The 19,766-nt window shown below is 35.3% G+C and overlaps 1 protein-coding gene across 1 annotated transcript in view; it reads left to right on the forward strand.

Moving 5' to 3' along the window:
- Positions 1–19,766, forward strand: part of LOC111059388 (membralin) — a 176,951-nt gene that overhangs the window by 13,301 nt on the left and 143,884 nt on the right. The window contains exons 5-9 of the mRNA XM_039421875.1: positions 792–865; positions 3,534–3,578; positions 8,475–8,589; positions 14,166–14,409; positions 16,238–16,328. Of these exons, the coding sequence (XP_039277809.1) occupies positions 792–865; positions 3,534–3,578; positions 8,475–8,589; positions 14,166–14,409; positions 16,238–16,328 (569 nt within the window). The remainder of the gene's footprint in view (positions 1–791; positions 866–3,533; positions 3,579–8,474; positions 8,590–14,165; positions 14,410–16,237; positions 16,329–19,766) is intronic.

The raw sequence follows: 19,766 nt of genomic DNA on the forward strand, positions 1-19,766 counted from the left end.
GTCTAATTTTGACAATTAACTTAGTCCTAAAATATTGGGTTTTCTTGCACAATATTCACGCCAAATTGCTAATGTCAGAAAATGAATGAACTAAAAAATGTTAATATTTGAAAACTAAAATTTTTCTTGATGTCAAGTAGCTTGTATTTATGTACATGAATCGCCCAAAGTGATACCCATCTGTATAAACACTGTGTGAAGCCAAATAATGCACTGTATTTTCCAGAAGAAAATCTTCGAATTCACAAATACGTAGTTATCATTCAAATTAATAATTTTACTTACATATAGATTTAGACAACACAGCTCTAGAAGTGCATTATAGCTTGTATTACACTGGGATACCAAGCATTCAGGCGATTTGTGGTGCATAAATACTTATATATTGTGCTCATTACACTAGGGGCACCAGCCGGACCAAATTGGTGTCCAACTGGTGTCCTGAGCTTGTTCCACACTCGGACACCGCTGGTGTCTCATAGTGTCCCAGCCTGGTGTCCTAATATATTATGGGTCTATTATTCCTAATATCTTCAACATGTGATAATTATCGGATCATCCATGTCGGTAATGAGTAGACCTTCTAGATATAATATCGAGTGACCTGGCTTACTCAGGTCTGGTGTCAGAGTTTTGAGGTCGCAACTGATCAATTTCAGGGCAACTGACAGATAATCATACCTTCTAGATAATCGCTAAGAAAATCAGAGTTTGTTTTATTATGATATTTAGTAACATTTTTTATTATTGTATTAGTTTATTTTAAAATGTTATTTTATTCTTTTTTACAGAGTCTAAAACTGATGAAATAAGTACAGATCATTCTACGAAATCTATGGAGCAGGCATCGAGCCCAACAGACAAGGTAATTTTAAGAAAACTGTCTTATCTCTATTATATCTCACCATTTATTGTAGCCCCCTGTGGGTTGGGGGAGCTTTGAGTCGAACATCGTACTCAAGAATTTGTTGAAAACCAGAATATACCCACAGTATCCCTGCTTGTCGTAGGAGGCGACTAAAAGGGACCCCCTTTCCAAAGCCCTTCTTCAAAAACCCTTCTTTTCCTTTTCAATATGCTTTGGAACTTTTCATCTATAGAATGGCACTTTTTCCATTGACTTAACTTTGTACCATTCTTTATGTCGGCCTTTCTTGGCCATATTCTTACTTCTTCTTAGGCCAACCCAAGGTGTTATGTGGACCGTGCTGATGGGTGGTACTCTAATATAGTGTCTCTAACGGTGCCTGCAGGATACCAGGCACCCTCCTGTAGTATTTAGCCTTGCCTGGACATGCGGGGCTCTGTCTGGGTTGGCTCCACTTCCCTAGCTGTTCGTGGGAACTACATGAACAAACCGAACCACAAGGCAACTCCAGAAGTTGCCTTGCCTTCAAATCCACGGGATCTGCTCATCAGGGTGCTTAATCTGAAATGGGTGCTTCAGGAACACAGGAGGCTCCGTTGCACTATAATGTAGAGGCTATCAACATTGAAAAGGCTTTTACTCATCACGACATGTATGATGTAAGCTCAATCACATCATCCCAACTGGAGAGGAAGGATGAGCTTCTTAGATCACTGCTCAAAAAGGACGGTCATTCAGGCAGAACTTCTTGGGAGAGCTGAGGCTTTTGACCCTGCAAAGTTTCAGATGGGCAAAAAGAAAAACTCAAGTGACCAGAGATGGGTGAAACTCCAGGCAAAAATGTGGGTCAAGAGGCTGAGTCAAGGGAGACCAGATGCCCTGGAGGCAATTTGGCGACACAAAAAAGCCACAAAAAAGGCCAGGATTGGAACTTACGTAAGTCACGAGTTTGTGGGTGGAGAGACCAAACCTCACCACTGCTCGGGGCAGCCATCTGGCAAAACTTCTTGGGAGAGGTGAGGCCTTTGACCCTGCAAAGTTTCGGATGGGCAAAAGAAAAACCCGAGAGACCAGAGATGGGTAAAACTCCAGGCACAAATGTGGGTGAAGAGGCTGAGCCGAGAGTGGCCAGGCGCCCTAGAGGCAACTTGGCGACCCCTTCCTCAGCGGAAGGACCTACAAAAAGGCCAGGAGTGGAACTCACGTAGGTCACGAGTTTGTGGGTGGAGAGACCAAACCTCACCACTGATCAAAGAAGGGTGGCCATTCAGGCAAAACTTCTTGGGAGTGGTAAGGCTTTTGACCCTGCAAAGTTTCGGAGGGGCAAAAAGAAAAAAACCAAGACACCAGAGATGGGTTAAACTCCAGGCACAAATGTGGATCAAGAGTCTTAGTCAAGGGTAGCCAGGCGCCCAATATGCAACTTGGCGACGCCTTCCTCAGCGGAAGAAGTCCAGGAGTGGAACGGAACTCACGTAGGTCACGAGGACCAATCAGTCTGAAGAGACTGCCAAGCATATCACACTGGATTGCGACAAGCAACCAGGTGATGAATGGGATGTAGTATAGGGGAAACTCCTGGTTCTTGTAAAGGACACATGTATTGGTTTGTCCAACTAACATACTACTTGGGAACACATTAAGCTTCGGTTGACGTGTGGGGTTCTTTGAACCTTTGGATCTTTGAATCCGTCCCTTCAAAATAATAATAATACCATATTATTTCAGTTCTAAATCTCCCACAAGCAATGTTTTTCGAGAATTTTGATGGTTGAATCGACAAATTCCACTATAACATTCATCTGCTACTAATACTATGAAGTACTGTTATAGTTTATGTTAATTATTCAAATAATGATTACTTTGATGAAGATTTTTTCAGAATAGATTTTGCTTCTTGAACATAGTACAATTCTAATTTGGATATCTTGTGGAGTAATCCCTATAAAATGCTTCTCTTGTGTATCTAGCGTGTGATATCTACGTTTTTAAGTCAGTGGATTTCAAAGGAGTGCGTACTAGTCTCGTTTCCTTTTCCACCGCCTTCTATAGTAGATAGCTTGGATTATGGTATATCTGATCTGTTATTAATAGTTGTTGATTTTTTATATTAGAAGTTTATTATCTGGATGGTATGTAAAGTAGCTCAAAAGTGGCTCAATCTGATACGTTATTTTGATTCAGGGATACCATAAAAATTGTTTTTTAAAACTTAATTATGAAACTGATTGAGAGAGAATTTACTTCTGAATTCTCCAAATTTCTCTTCAGAATAAGTAACTGTAAACATTTGCGAATATTCAGAAAACAACTGTACTGAGGTTATTCATAATAATAATATAAAAATAATAGGAATTTTACCTTGGGTGTTGAATGTGTCATTAAGTTGAGTTGATTTTGTTAGGTTGGCACCAAGTTGAAGATTGAAATGCATTTACTGCGGAAAAATTGATAGGGCACTGCTACTTCAATCAGAGCTATTCCTGGGAATATTATATTACTAGCCGTCAGCCGTATAAAGTATCTTGCTGTTTTAATACAAAAGGTAATAATAACATAATCAACATAATCGATTACCAAATAAATAATGACTCGATTATCAAAAATTGGTACCTTATTAAAGTTTTCTGGAAATATTTGCTTTTCAACAATATTTCGTTTCCAGATCCAGTCCAGTACTCCACCTCTGTCCAGTGAATCCGTAAATGAGGTAAATATTGAAAATAACGAAAACTTTGAAGATTCATTCCAATTATTTTATACTAAATTTTATCAGAAATATACGAGCGTCATTCAATAAGACAGTAACGAGACAAATTACCAATTTTCAAAAACGGCTAAATTGATCCATGTGGAACTTTCAGGACACGAAGTTGACAACCTTGCGACGACATCTGAACAGCTGTTCTATCGTATTTAGTGAACATAATCGCAAATCGACTCAGTTATCAATGGCGAGTCCGCTTGAGAATTGCACCATAGAAGAACAGATCAGAACGTGAAGAATGTGATCAGATTTATAATTGTAGAAGATGAGAAAGGTAGTGAAATCTACAAAAGAATGTTAAAAGTGTACAGAAACCATTGTTTGAATCGTTCAAACGTTTACAAATGGGTAGAACAATTCAAAGTGGCCGTACAAAAGTTTGTGACAATCAACGCAGTGAACAACCGGTCGAAGTTGGGACTTCCTCTCTCGAATCTCGAATTTATTCGTTAATTCGGGACTATAGGCATATCACAGTTGAATTTATAAATGAAAAAGTAAACGCGAGTGTTGGAACTGTCCATAACATTATTCACAACAAGCTGCAGTACAAAAAAACGTGTGCAAGATGGGTGCCCAGTGTTACGGCCACCGAGGTGGGCGCAAAAACAAATATTACTTAGTAGCTTCTACTGGTGGAGCCAGGTTGGACTGAGTGAACACAAATTGAAACGAATACACTTTTATTTATAATCAGAGGACCAGACCAACAATAAGTTGATCAAATTAATTACTCTTTTTTTCATTTATATTGAACTTATTCTCTCTATTCTTATTTCAATTAAACTTATTTTCTTATTTTAATTAAAATTATTTATATTGTACAATACGAATAGCATTTAATGATATAAATAATTAGTATTTTATTTTAAGATTTAGCATGTAATTCTGAAGTTTGTTTAATTTCTGTATAAGTTGTTTTTGTTTTCTTATTATTCTTTATTATTTTGTGTGGAGTGCGCTTTTGGGCAGTGTGCCTGTCGCATCCACACTGATTAACTACATTCACTACAATGTATCTTTTTTTCAATAAATTGTACTCAAGCACATAAATCAAGCTCAATACAACAAGGCGGTGTAAAACAGTCTTTCATACGAAGGCGGGAATCTCACTACTAGGCGGAAGCACAACTTGCTTAGTTCTATACTGTCTTTATGAATTATACTCAACAATAATAAGTCTCAGGTTGATATTGAAGCGGTATCACAGTAGTAAAACACTTGGAGCGGATTAATCTTGTAGAGAATCGACATGAATCTAACTTGGAGCGGGAAAACGACACGTTAAGCTGCGTACACATATTCGCGCTTCAACCCGCACCGAGCACGCTCCTCCCTCGTACCGCCCTCTTACCACCATCGAACCACAGTCGCCCCGCCACGCACCCATCATGAACGTTACGGAAGATGTTGATCTTCTCGTGTTCCCCGGTCGAACCACTCTTGCTCGCCGGTCGATCATCAATCACTCTGCTGGAGTGACGTTCGGTTGCGGAGCAGAGCGAAAGTCTGTACGCACCTTTACGTTGCAGGAAGCGGGATCGACTTTGTACTGTGAACTGAGTGAACAATGACTCGAGAACGACTCCTTCAAAGAACGGTTCCTTGGTGAACGATAGTTCGAATAGGTCTGTAGGAACTATAGGCAACGCTCGTAGCGGCTACTTACCGCAACTGGTTGGCGGTAACACCTAGACAACTCACGGACGCTCACAAAGAAACCCGGCTTCAAATCAGTCAACAGTTGAAAAATCAGCATGCGACTGAAGGAGAATGTTTTTTTTCAAATGAATTGTAACGTGTGATGAAACCATGTATCCACCACTATGAGCCAGAGTCAAAACGACAGAGACTAAAAATCTGATCAAGGCACGTTGTTCTTCCACGGTGCAATTCTCAAGCGGACTCGCCATTGTTAACTGAGTCAATTTGCGATTATGTTTACGAAATACGATGGAACAGCTGATCAGATGTCATCGCAAGGTTGCCAACTTCATGCCCTGAAAGTTTCATACAGATAAATTTTGAAAATTAGTAATTTTTCTCGTTACTTATTGAATGACCCTCTTATCTCAGCTCAGGTGGCATTCTTTAGAGTCACTACCAAATACTGATAGCGCAAAAACATATATTTCGAGGATGCTTCTCACACAAGCAGATGAGCTGTGCCTGGTATAGATCTCCAAAAAAGTTGAACTAGATTTCTAGTTTAAACTATCAGCTCACACAATTAAATACATGCGACTATACAATGATTAAACCGGTTAAATAGTTGAACCAACTTTGGTGAAAACGACCCTTAAACAGTTATAGCTGTCGACTGTACCCAAGTGTAAATGTCGACTACGAAACTACTCTTTAAAGGTAGACGCACACAGATCGTCATCGGACGGACGGCACGCATCGGACGGATCGGATTATTAGATTTGATGCATTGTTTTCAATTGGAGTGCGCATACCTATCCGCATACGTATGGGTATACGCATACATATAGGTATGCGCACTCCAATTGAAAACAATGCATACGTATGGGTATACGCATACGTATAGGTATGCGCACTCCAATTGAAAACAATACATCAAGTCTAATAATTCGATCCGTCCGATGCGTGCCGTCCGTCCGATGACGATCTGTGTGCGTCTACCTTTAAAGAGTAGTTTCGTAGTCGACATTTACACTTGGGTACAGTCGACAGCCACAACTGTTCAAGGGACGTTTTCACCAAAGTTGATTCAACTATTAAACCAGTTTAATCACTATATAGTCGCATGTATTTAATTGTGTGAGCTGATAGTTTAAACTAGAATTTTAGTTCAACTTTATTTGGAGAAAGCGACTCCTAAAACCAATTCATCGTCGAAACGCTCCATTTGAGTACATGTGTTTTAGTTTTGGCAGTCGGCAGTGACTGCTAAGGCCGGTTACAGAGCTCGACCGACCGTCAGTGCGTATCCTGACTATACATCAGTTTTTCTGACTCACAAAATGGACGCCTTTACAGATTGTTTAATTGCAGCTTATTATCTTCGTAAACGAAAGATTAAAAGACGTAGATATCAAGTTCACCCGATGGGCGCCCAAAGAGCATTTCAAAGGGAATTTAGTACCATTATATACATCATTGCTTGGGGTGAAGATAGTACATTTTTCAACTACCTCAGAATCTCCATTAGAAATTTTGATGAGTTATTTCGAGCTTGTATCACCATTGGGAATACTTGCAGTCACTTTAAGCTACGGATCAAATAGATGTAGATAATATTAATAATATATGATTTTATCAATAAAAAATTTAGAAATTATTGAAGAAATGTATAGAAAAACTCTGAATTCAAATATGACACTATTAATTGAATTCATTCATTATGCTATTCAATTCAATATCAGCTGATTGTCGGGCAGAGGTGTTAGCACATTGGTTATGTTGCGATCGGGCTACTGATCAGTACAGCTCTGAAAGATTCTATTTGTTTCAATAGCGCGTCAGTCGACCGATGGAACGGATGCGCACGAGCTCGACCGATGGTATTCATACGCTGTATAAAAACGCATGGTCCTGACCGTGCGCGTGCGTGCCGTCAGTCCTGCTGTGTACGGATACATGGAATCACTATGGAAAAGACAAGCTGACGTACGCACTGACGGTCGGTCGAGCTCTGTAACCTGGAATGCAGCTTTCCGATCCCACTCCGATCCGATCACTGATGAGAACAGCCTAGAATGGTGCATGCCACACTTGTACGTCATGTGATCTGTTCTACCATCACCCCTCCATCCCTTCACCTTCATCCCTTAGAAATATCAGACATGAGTAGGATTGGAAAGCTGTGGCCCCAGCTTTCAACAAGTAGTGTAGCTCCCTCTGGAAATTACCTCCTCACAACTATAACTATAATTATTTCAGATATAACATGTATACATATTTATTAAAATATCTTTTATAACATATTTTTATTTACCTTTAAAAAGGGTGGCTTGTTGGAGTAAGTGATAACGAGCCGGTATAATAATCAAGAGAACCCGAGTTCGAATCTCGACCGGGGCAAAAGTTCTTGACCACAGCACAATCACCCCGTCTTTCGGAGGAAACGATAGGCCGTCGGTCCTACCTAAAATGTAATCTTCATCTCTCACCATCATCCCACTCACGCACAAGACTAAGTGCTTATGTGGGCATCACCCGATAAAAAATATATAATGTAAGGCTGGTGACTAACGATAGAAATCGGTAGAATGTTTATCATTAGCGAGAAGCTCTTAACATGAAATAAACAACTAATTACAATAAATAAACCTCATATTATCCTCATAAACCTCAACCAAGGTAGAGAGTAGTGGGGAGGATATTTTTAAAATTCTTTCCGAAGAATGGACATTGATATGTCCAAAGCTCCGCCAATTTATGTAGATGCATAACAATATAATTATTATCTATAGTTATTATATTACAAATAGCTTTTTCATATCATATACAGTTCAATAATTATTTTATTAGTCTATATTATGTAAATTCATCTATAATTTTGCTGTATTGTAAGCTATTGTATATAAGTGTATAAGCCAGTATATATTGTAATCTACATAAATAAAGTAATCAATCAATCAATCAACCAATTTAACCTCAAATAGAGCAGTGAAGAAAAAATTCACAAAAAGGAGATACAAAAACCTAACCTCAAAAATTTTGCTCTAAGCTATTCACTGTGTGATCACAGATATGATGACACAACAATGTATGACGACTGTGTATCACGCATGTTATACCGTTAGTGGCCAGCCTAGGATTTTCAAGATACATTAAATGTGTAATTTGTCTCTAATTAATATTGTTTTTCAGTACATTCCTGGGAGAAATGAGACAATAAATGCAGCTGATCCAAATGCGAAGTCGTCCGACCAAGTCGTGTTCGAAGTGTCCATGTACGAAGTCGAACAACTCGTCAAAACATCAGGTTGGCATTGAATATGAAACTGTGACTTTATTGTACCTTGAGACATTCACAATCGAATGAGATAAAACATTAATAAGTTGTGAGTCGATAACATTTTGAGAATCATTCTTCAAAGTTGGTAGGATTATAATCTCTGGCAATTGCATTTGATGCTTTAGAACAAGATGAAAAATGCTTGGAAAGAGAATTATCAATCTTTGGCTATGACACTTGATGCTTCAGAATAAGATAAAAAATTCTTGAAAAAGATGCTTTAAAATCAAATTGAAAAATATAGCTCCTTGCTGATAAATTGCTTCACCTCACCACATTCTAAACAGTTTACTACTTTCTTGAAGCTTTTACAACTTCTCTATTCACCAAGCTCGGTCAAGACATTTGATCATGGTCAAGCGTACTTTCTTGAAGCTTTTACAACTTCTCTGTCCGGTTCCACCAAGCTCGGTCAAGACATTTGATCATGGTCAAGCAAAATTTGAAATCTATTCTAAAAAACAACAGAAAAACATTGATTACAATACATACAACTACCTAAGCAATTCAATTCAATTTTTATTTCCAAAAAAAAAAATCATATACATATCAGTTATACAAAAACAAATCAAGGAAATATATTTCCCCACTACTATAAATCCGTGTGTGGGGAAAGAATTTCTATCTAGAAAAGCCTTGAGAAATACAGGATAATCGAAATCATTTCTTGAAAAACTATTAAATTTTACCTATTTTTAAAACAAAAAAATAAACTTCAATTAAACAATAACTTCAATGTAGAAAATAAAATAGGTTAAATCTATTACTGATATAGGTTGGTGCTATAATGTCGAAAGAGTTAATAGAGTTGATAGAGTTAATAGCACTAAGCACTACTAAGCATACAACATAAGCACTACCTCCGTAAACAAAGCCATTGTGCATGACAGGCGGTTGATGGTAACGTCAGCACAGGTAGGGCTCCTACACCAATAAAAACACTAGCTGATATAGATCACCTGAAATCAACAAATTTCTATTGGTGTAAGAGCCCTATCTGTGCTGACGTCACCAGAATGAACTATGGCTTTGTTTACGGAGGTAGTGAAATAAGTCGGGTACGATTTACAAGTGTGCTCTGGAATTATTATTATCGATAGTAACTATCACCGTAGAAATCATGTTGCAGTGCACTCATTGTAAAGCGTACCTGATTGGACCATGTTCAAATGTCTTGTCCGAGCTTAGTGAAACCTGACATTACACTTATTAATTTTCTACAATTACAAGCACGAACTACAGTACTCTGTGCTTTCTGTACTTTGATTCTTCATTAAATTTTAATTACTTACTTACTCCCAGGGCCATCTATATCTGAGTTGATATTTGGCCGCACCAACAAACTGTCTCCACGTAGTTCGCTCCTCAGCATCTTGTTCTGTCGCTCCAAGCCTCTCCTTGTCAGTCTTAACCTGTTGCCACCATCTCTGTCTGGATCTCCCACGGGCTCTTCTTCCTTGAGGGTTGGAGGCTAAAACTTTTTCAGATTCTCCTCTTCTGAGTACGTGCCCGGCCATTGTAATCTCCTACAGTTCATTTCGCTTACAGTGTCTGGGTTATTGTAGAGTTCTTTGATTTATTCATTATTTATATCAATTTTTTAACATAATTTCTATTAGTTTTAACATATTTACACATAACCAATTAATAAAATTAGTAGAATTGATGGTGATGTGAAATCTCTCCATAATCAGAAAACAAAGATATTGTCAAATTTCACTGAAAATTTATCAAATTTCCTCAGTACAGCTGATGATGCGTTGGTAAACGTGAAACCATGGTACTGTTTTAAAGTTTTTAATACATTTTTAGTGAAATTTGACAATATCTTTGTTTTCTTATCATAACCAATTCATGCTTAATGGCGAGTTCATATTGATTGATTAATTAATTAATTAATTTGGTAAATACTGTACGGACAACGCTACCCATGCTGTTTCTTTTTGATTTAAATAATACTATGTCAAGAATCATAAGAATCGGTTGAATCATTCAGAATTTTACAACTTACAGAAAAGGTTGATTATACAATCATAAGAAAAGGTTGAATCTTACATTCTCCATTTAGATAGCTCTCCAATTACGATAGTACAATTAATAATCTAGAATAACAAACAATTTTCTCATTATTTTATTTATATTAATTTTTTAAATTTTAGTATTAGAACGATCAATTGCCTACATTGGCCTACTTGTTTAAAGCTGATACAATATTTAAATCGCATTCTGCAGCTATATACGTTTCAAGAAGGAAAACTTAAAGTCACCAAGGATCTCATAGATTTATATAGTTGAATATAATACTAATTCAGACTAAAATACTAATTTATTAGACTCTTGAAGAAGTTTTTGGATTTTCAGAGTAAAATACCTTATAAATTAGGGTTTCCAGTTATTAAAAACAGTTGGTGGATTTATCACAATGCTTGAAACGTTATTATATCAATGTGATATACTTTCAAATATGTATAGTTTCTAAATGAAATCTTGATTACAATCACCCTATATTTATCCATCATATCATCCATTGCAAGTAGATGTTAAACAAGTAGTTGATAAACTTCAATATACCAGTGTTCTTACACACTGTTATTGTTCATGGTTCATCAATTTTAATTTTTAATTTATTTCAATTTATTAAAAACACACAAAACAAGACAAAACAAAATAACAAAGAATTACAAAACAAATAAAATACAATAAAATGTCACAAATATAAAAAACCATGGGCAACATGAACAACAATCTTACTGAGCACATGAATTGATTCATCCAATTCATTAATATCTACTTGATAATAATAATGATTGCCAATAATATTGAAATATTAGTTACAATCCCCCATTATTCATCTTATCATCTACTGCAAGTCAATCCTCCTATTTGCGATAATTGAATGAATTGAATACATTCTAAGCTTTAAATAGTTTTTTTGGCGAAAAAACAGATTGAATATTTGATCCCATGTACTCGTTTTAAGTTTTGGTGCAATTATTTGAAAACTGAAGTGTAGTATTTTTAGCAGCCGCCGCTAGAATGTTGCTAGTAAAATTGTTGGCCAACTTCCAGCTATTAGTCGTGGTTCGTCGTATCGATTCAAATTTGCTCTAAATCAAATTTGCTCTAATTTCCGCGAATTCAATTTGATGTCGATTTCAGATTGAACTTGTTTCATTGGATTGGCTCAATCATACTTGTATTAAGCTCATTCCAGTGTTAATTATTTTTGAAGCCTAGATAAACAATCATGTCAATATCAAAATAAATTAGCTCTCCTCTATAATTAAAGTGTGTAATTCTCCACTGATATAAGCTATGTGATAATCATTCGTAGTGATTCCCTGAGCACATAAATAATTGATTTATCCACCAATTCATTAATAATTTAGTTAAATTCATTATATTTTATTACTTAGTGAAAGTGGGAAAACAATTAAATTAACTGCAGTGATTACGAATGAGCTAATTCAAAACAAGGAGAAGCTATTACAAGACTCTTCTTGCAAAATGACTTGAAGTATTAATTCAGGATAGAAATTAACTAATCGTTAGTCCTAGCACTTGTAACATTTATATTCAATTAAAAAAATATATATTTTACCTGATAATAATAATGATTATAATTATCAAGTAAAAAATATATTTTACTTGATAATAATAATTATAATATCAATATCAATATGTTTTAAAATACAAATGAAATCTGTAAAAAAATATTTTATTCATTCCACATTGTTGAATAATATACACAGAAAATACGACCTCTTTCGGTGAAAACCGCAAGTAACTTCTCTGAATTTAATAACGTTCTTAGTGTCTATAATTAGTTTTTAAAGCTTACAGAATCTACAAAAGTCTTTGAGTATAATTGAGGATTTCCAAATTTTAAAGCCTACAGAATTTACAAAAGTCTTTGAGTATAATTGAGGATTTCCAAATTATGATAACTGATTATAACTACATGTTGATTTGTATTATTCTAGTGTAGCAAGATGTAGATTATATAGTGGAGTATTTTAATTGATGATCAAGAAATTATGATGAAAATTTTTTATTGATTGAAAATTATGATAACTGATTATAACTTCATGTTGATTTGTATTATTCTAGTGTAGCAAGATGTAGATTATATAATGGAGTATTTTAATATAAATATGATAGTATTGAAATCATTAAAACTAATAATAACTATATGTTGCTTTGTATTTGTTCAGTGTGGCAAGACGAAGAGTATACAGAGTGGCGCAAAAGTCACTGGACAGTTGGTTACAGCAAGACTGGGGCGATTTGAAATTCCCAATTAAAAACAATATTTACAATTATTTCCATGTTAAAATATTGTTTTCCAGCATTCCCATTAAAATATTTTCAAGTTCTTTCTGGAACGCTGTTCCAGGAATAATTTATTTACCAACATTACAGGCTGAAACTACAATGTCTTGCTTTTATTCTTTATTCTTTCAACCAACTCCAACCGTCCAGTGACTTTTGCGCCACTCTGTATAGTGAAGTATTTTAATATATGATGATAACTGATAATAACTACATGTTGTTTTGTATTTTTGCAGTATTTTAATAGATAATGATGATATTAAAATATTATGATCACTGATAATAACTACATGCTGCTTTGTATTATTGTAGCGTAGCAAGATTAAGAGTATCTAAAGGTGCGTACAGATATACGCGCCGCGAACATGAGCAATTCACTTTTAATCAGCTGATGCCAAGCTTTTTATATCTGTATCTTACCGTTTCTGTAAAAATACAGATATAGTCAGCTGATAAATGTGAATTGCTCATGTTCGCGGCGCGTATATCTGTACGCACCTTAATGGAGTATTTTAATAGATGATTATATTAAGATTGTAACTACATGTTACCATAGAGAGAAAAATAAGCATAATAAGATATCCCATGGTATAGGGCGTTTATGTTCCAAATTTCACTGTTAACTCAAGCCGATAGTCCTAGTAATTCTTTTTCGTGAAGCTATGTAACGCTGGTAGTCTCTCATACTGGGTCATTCTTACACTCTCACCCGGCCAAAACAGTAACAATAGACAGTAGTCTACAGTAATCTTCTAGAGTTAACAAAAATCGGCTTGAAATTTGGAACATAAAGTATACTGTGTGATATCTACTTATGCTTTCTTTTCTCTGTGGTGTTACTTTGTAGGTATTACTCTAGTGTAGCAAGAGGAAGATTATATAGTGAAGTATTTTAATATAAATATGATAGTATTGAAATCATTAAAACTAATAATAACTATATGTTGCTTTGTATTTGTTCAGTGTGGCAATACGAAGAGTATACAGAGTGGCGCAAAAGTCACTGGACAGTTGGTTTCAGCAAGACTGGGACGATTTGAAATTCCCAATTAAAAACAATATTTACAATTATTTCCATGTTGAAATATTGTTCTCCAGCATTCCCACTAATATATTTCTAAGTTCTTTCTGGAACCATGTTTCATGAATAATAGATGATGATATTAGAATTATGATAACTATAATAAATATGTTGCTTTGTGTTGGTGCAGTGTGGCAAGACGAGGAGTACATAGTGGAGTATTCACTAGAGTACGGCTTCCTGCGTCTGTCGCCTAGCACCCGCAAGCGTCTGGGCGTGCCTGTGCTAGTCATCAAACTGGACCCCGCCAAGGACGCCTGCTTTGGAGACACCTTCTCGCGATTCGTGCTCCACGAATTTCTCGGCTACGACGATCTACTTATGGCTAGCATCAAAACGCTCGCCGAATCCGAGGACAATAAGGGATATCTCAGGTTAGCATTTTCACATTTCTTTTTTTTGCTGTGTAATGACACCATTACACCTGAATATACAGGGTGGGTGAAAAGTCCGAGAACGGCTTAATATCTCATACACATAGGTAATGTACGATTGCATATGAATAATATCAAGATCTAACACATAACTGACAACCTGATAAAATACAGGATGGGTGAAAAGTCCGAGAACGGCTTAATATCTCATACACAACGGTAATTTGACGGTGGGTGTGATTAGGAATCCTACTCAAATTGAAAAAAAAACTACTTTACAATGACTTTAAAAATCTGGTCCGCAATCTTGAATCCGCCATATTGAATGCAACTTCATTTTTTGAAATAGGAAGGTGGTCATGCGATACATGATTCTGATACGGAATTTTCCAGATTTTTAAAGTCATTGTAAAGTAGTTTTTTCAACTTGAGTAGGATCCCCAATCACACCCACCGTCAAATTACCTTTGTGTATGAGATATTCAGCCGTTCTCGGACTTTTCACCCACTCTGTATTTTATCAGGTTGTCAGTTATGTGTTAGATCTTGATATTATTCATATGCAATCGTACATATCTGTGGTTAGCTTTCCAATCAAATCTGGAATAAATTGAAATATTTGAGGTTATTGAATGAGCGAGCTCTCACTTTTGACTCACTGAAGGCGAAAGTCGTTTTCCGTCTGTTTGTATGTTCGACAGTAACTTTAGAAAGAATTAATCAATCAGCTTTAAATTTTGAACACGTATTCTTCGAACCTTTTTACAAGTCAAGTTCGTTGGACAACAAAATTATCCTTTCATTTCATTTAAAATAGCTGATGCTATTTGGGAGTTATCACACAGACTGTCAGACTGACAGATTTATGCGTCGACTCATGATTTCAGCTGAATAATACACAGATTTAATTTATAGGCTAAGTTCTAGCTTCCTTTAACGTCTGTCTGTCTGTCTGTCTGTAACATATGCGTACTTAATAATACTACTTGTGATAGCAGTTGCTATGACGTTGACAAATTTGCTATGAAAATGTTTTTGTTCAAAGTGTTGAATTTATGAGTAGAAGCTACTATTAGTGTTCAATACACTTGATTATCCAATTTACGTAGTCATTCATTTCATTTTTGTATAATTTATTAGTATATTTTAATGTTGAGATGATTGAAACGGTTTGACTTATTTATGTGCGGGTTTCGCCATTGATTTTCTTTTGAAATTCTGTATCGAACATGACCACGTTCCCATTTGAAAAAATGAACTTTAATTTAAAATGAAGTTGGATCCATATTATGAATCCAAGATGGCATACAAAAGTTTTGAAGCGCCAGAAAGTAGTTTTTTAAATTGGAATAGGATCCACCATGGAACCTACTGTCATATCATACTTGTAGAAGAGATATTTAGCTGTTTCCATAATAATTCTCACCTACTCTGTATAATTACAAGTTGCGGACTTCAGAGATCCGCAATACAACAGTTCATGAGCGAGTTCTTAAACCCAGGGGGTCGCTAGTGTTACATTATTTATTTGGTCGATGTGATGAATTTATTATAGAAATTAATGTTTATTTGGTCGATGTGATGAATTTATTATAGAAATTGATGTTTGTCAATGTAGTTTGATTAAGAAGGTGATATCTATTCGTTTGTTTCTTAAGTTCACGAGCGGGTTCGTCAACCCAGGGGGTCGCTAGTGTTACATTATTTATTTGGTCGATGTGATGAATTTATTATAGAAATTAATGTTTTTCAATATAGCTTGATTAAGAAGGCTGTTTCGTTCGTTTTTTAATTATCATTTTTTAAATCTTATTTTCTATTGTTTCAGGAATGTTGTGACAGGAGAACACTATCGCTTCGTCAGTATGTGGATGGCACGGACTTCATATATAGCTGCGTTTTTCATCATGCTTGTGTTTGTAAGTTATCAAACATTTATTGCTCTTAGTTCTATTAGGAATCCTTCTTATATTGCAGGAAACCCAATCACGTGCCTGCTACTCCCGTTGGAAGGGTGGCCACTTCTACCAACTCCTCTGAATTTGATTCATGAGATGAAAAATCGCTTGCCGGTGGTTAGGAATCCAACTGAAACTGTAGGTCCAATCATTTCTCTTTATCATCCGCCTCATTACTCATGTACCAGCCTAAGGCTCATGTGGGCATCACCCTAAGAAAAAAACAGTTTCAACATTGTATGATTATTTTGTGATTGAAAATTGTGTTCGAATTGCGCTTGAAAGACCAACCTTACTGATCTTTATTTGGGACTGTCATATTACCTTGATTCGCGAGAAAGAAAATAGCACAAGATTTGCTTTATTATTCCTCTTCCAATCTATTTAAGTTAGTGTCATTTTTACCAAAAAATGAAGAATTACAGTTTATACAATTATTCCTCATTCTCCATGAATTATTGATGTAAGTCTATTTCTTTTTACTGAATTTTTAATCTTTTTACAAACCTAATAAAATTGTCTTTAACTAGAACAACTATATCACAGTGTCGTGTAAACATTCCACTTCGAAGTTCGATAATATTTTCACCCTCTCCTTGATTGAAAACTAACAAACTTGTTACTTCAAAGAATCCATGTTCTACGAAATAAATCAATTTTTGAATTGAAAAAATTGAAATTGAAAAACCTAGAATTTTCCAGACTTGATAAACGGCGAATGTACTAAGAAGGTTGTTTCCTGATTTTTCTCATCAAGCAATTTGATTTGTTCAAAATTGATTCCTTCAATAAATTTATTCAAATTGATTTCTCCATCTAATTAATAATTTCAAGTTTCTTATATCCTAGAGCTTCAATGTTTTTCTCTTATTTTCATTTTTTGAGGATGGCCCGTTTTGATTCTTAGACCTGTGAGGCGGATACTGAGTGATAAATCCATGGGGCCATAAATCCATTCCATGTTGGTTCCAATCCATCGGAAAGCGATTCTAAAAACATTTGCACTATTTATTTCTATCAATTTCAATTATGAGTACAGCAGTCCTTAATAATACCATAATTTAACTTACAGAGAGAATTTTCCAGACAATGAAACCTGAAAGTGCAAAACGTTAGATGAAAAACTGTTTTTCAAAGATTTTACACTTTCAAGAGTGGATATATCATAGACTATTAAAGATATCACAAAACTCTACTGATAAAAACTTGTAGGAAATTTATCAAGTTAGTAATGTGTCATTACAAATTAAGTAATCAAGTTTTTTTGTTGTGTAAGTTAGAAATATCAGTGAAAGGCATTGTTCCCAAAATACATGCGTGTAAACCAGAAATAAGAAACTCCCTTTAGAAACCATCCCTTAAGAACAAGGGGTAGGGATGACGACTTTTGATATTTTCACCTTGTAACTAGTCCAAACAAAGCAGCGAAGTAAAATATTGTGTTCCAAACATTCCCTCCAAATTTCCCTGTCAATTTACTGATCTATTGTTGCTAAACTGAAGATTTACACTAAACACTATAAATGCTGCAACAATCGTTGGGAGATACGTAAAATAATGGAATCATACAAAAAATTGAAGAAAATTGAGCTCATAATTGGCAAGGACTTAATTTAATCAATAGTTAAAGAGTTATAAGACCAAAAAGATGAAAAAATCGGTGGAAAAAGGAGGTTTCTTTAAAATGTCATACCTTCGAGGGTGTATCGAAAAATATGAGAGATATGGAAATGTTGCAGATGAAACTTGTAGAAAAATTTGTAAGCTTCAATATTGTATTCAATAAAAATGTCTCATAGTAAGACTCATATTATTCGAGATATATGCGAAACCCCAAAAACTTTCAAACCACTTTCACCCTCTTAGTAGAGGGTTTAGGGATAAGGACTTTGGACTCTAGTTATAGTAGTTATGTTCATCCTCTAACTACCCTCAAACTAAGAGTTGTGAGATCAAAAATTGTTTTTCCAAACTATTCCCTCTGTAACTTTTTTTGAGCATTCGTTGCCTGGACTAATTGCAAAGAATAGGTTTGCAATTGTTAAATACTCATCAAGTACAATGCTCAGCAGTTAATTTATTATGTTAATGCAGTACATCGAACACTCTACAGCTCTAAGCTACCTTTGCTGTTCCACTATGTTTTCACCCTTAGCATTACAATTTCCTGAAATATATCACATGAGTCTAAGTTTTCTATCTATTGTCTTCTATATATTCTCTATTTGAACGAGTGTCAGCGAGTTCTCACTTTTGACTTACTGAAGGCCAAAGTCGTCCGTCAGTTTGTATGTTCTACAATAACTTTAGAAAGAACTGATCAGCTTCAAATTTTGAACACTTATTCCTCAAACCTTTTTACAGGTTAAGTTCGTTAGACAACAAAATTGACTGACTCCTTCGTCCTTTTTCAGGATACAACAGATGACATTGAAAGTGCATAAGAAAAATGAAATGTCATTTAGTCAGCTGTAGGAAGAATTCATTGCATGCAATTGCAACAGTTTTTCCATTCATAACATCCAGCTGAGGCTATTTGGAAGCTATCACACAGACATACCTTCATGCGCTGACACATGAATTCAATGAAACCTCCTGTCAAATTATACTTGTGAAAGAAATATTTACCTGTTTTCATAATTTTCACCAACTCTTTATAATTGAAAGTTGCGGGTTTCAAAGATTACATACAACAGTAAGTTCTTGAGCGAGTTCTCGAACCCAGGGGGCACTAATCTATATACTTCTATTTTGTTTCTTGGAAAGGTACTTCTAAATTAAAATTACAATCAATTATTAATATCTGTTTTATGGTTTTAAACTTCAGTTCAGCGAAGCGACAGAGTGCTATTCAAACAAATAGTTTTTGTGATTGGTAATATTATCAGCTGTTCCAAGTCCAAGTCCTGGAATTTTGATTTTTATATGGCTACTTTGCCATGTAAATAAGGCTAATAATTTTCAATTTTAGCTGTAATTTTTCAAAATATTGAACAGATATGAATCAATGAACAGATTATAGAAAAATATAGAGGTTTTCAAGGAGTTACTTACCTGGATGATTCCTTCAAGGGCCGGTTTCCGAGCTCGGGATTTAGCTAAGTTCTAGACTTTAAACAGCTGGAGTCAGAAAATTGGCTTTCCGAAACAAGGCGTAGTCGTAGTTTTTATGATAATCTTTATTTTCTCATTTCTATAATTGGAAACCTCCAATTATTCCTTAACGAAATGAAACATTCCAAAATAATAATTGAAAATATCTGAAACTTTACACTATTTTCTTTTTATTTTATTTTGTGTTCAATTTTCTAGTTTTCGAAATTTAATCTAAACATGGACTACGACTACGCCCCGTTTAGGAAAGCCAATTTTTTGACTCCAGCTGTTTATAGTCTAGAA

This window comes from Nilaparvata lugens, chromosome 2 (assembly GCF_014356525.2).
Source record: "Nilaparvata lugens isolate BPH chromosome 2, ASM1435652v1, whole genome shotgun sequence".
In the NCBI taxonomy this organism is placed as follows: Eukaryota; Metazoa; Arthropoda; class Insecta; order Hemiptera; family Delphacidae; genus Nilaparvata; species Nilaparvata lugens.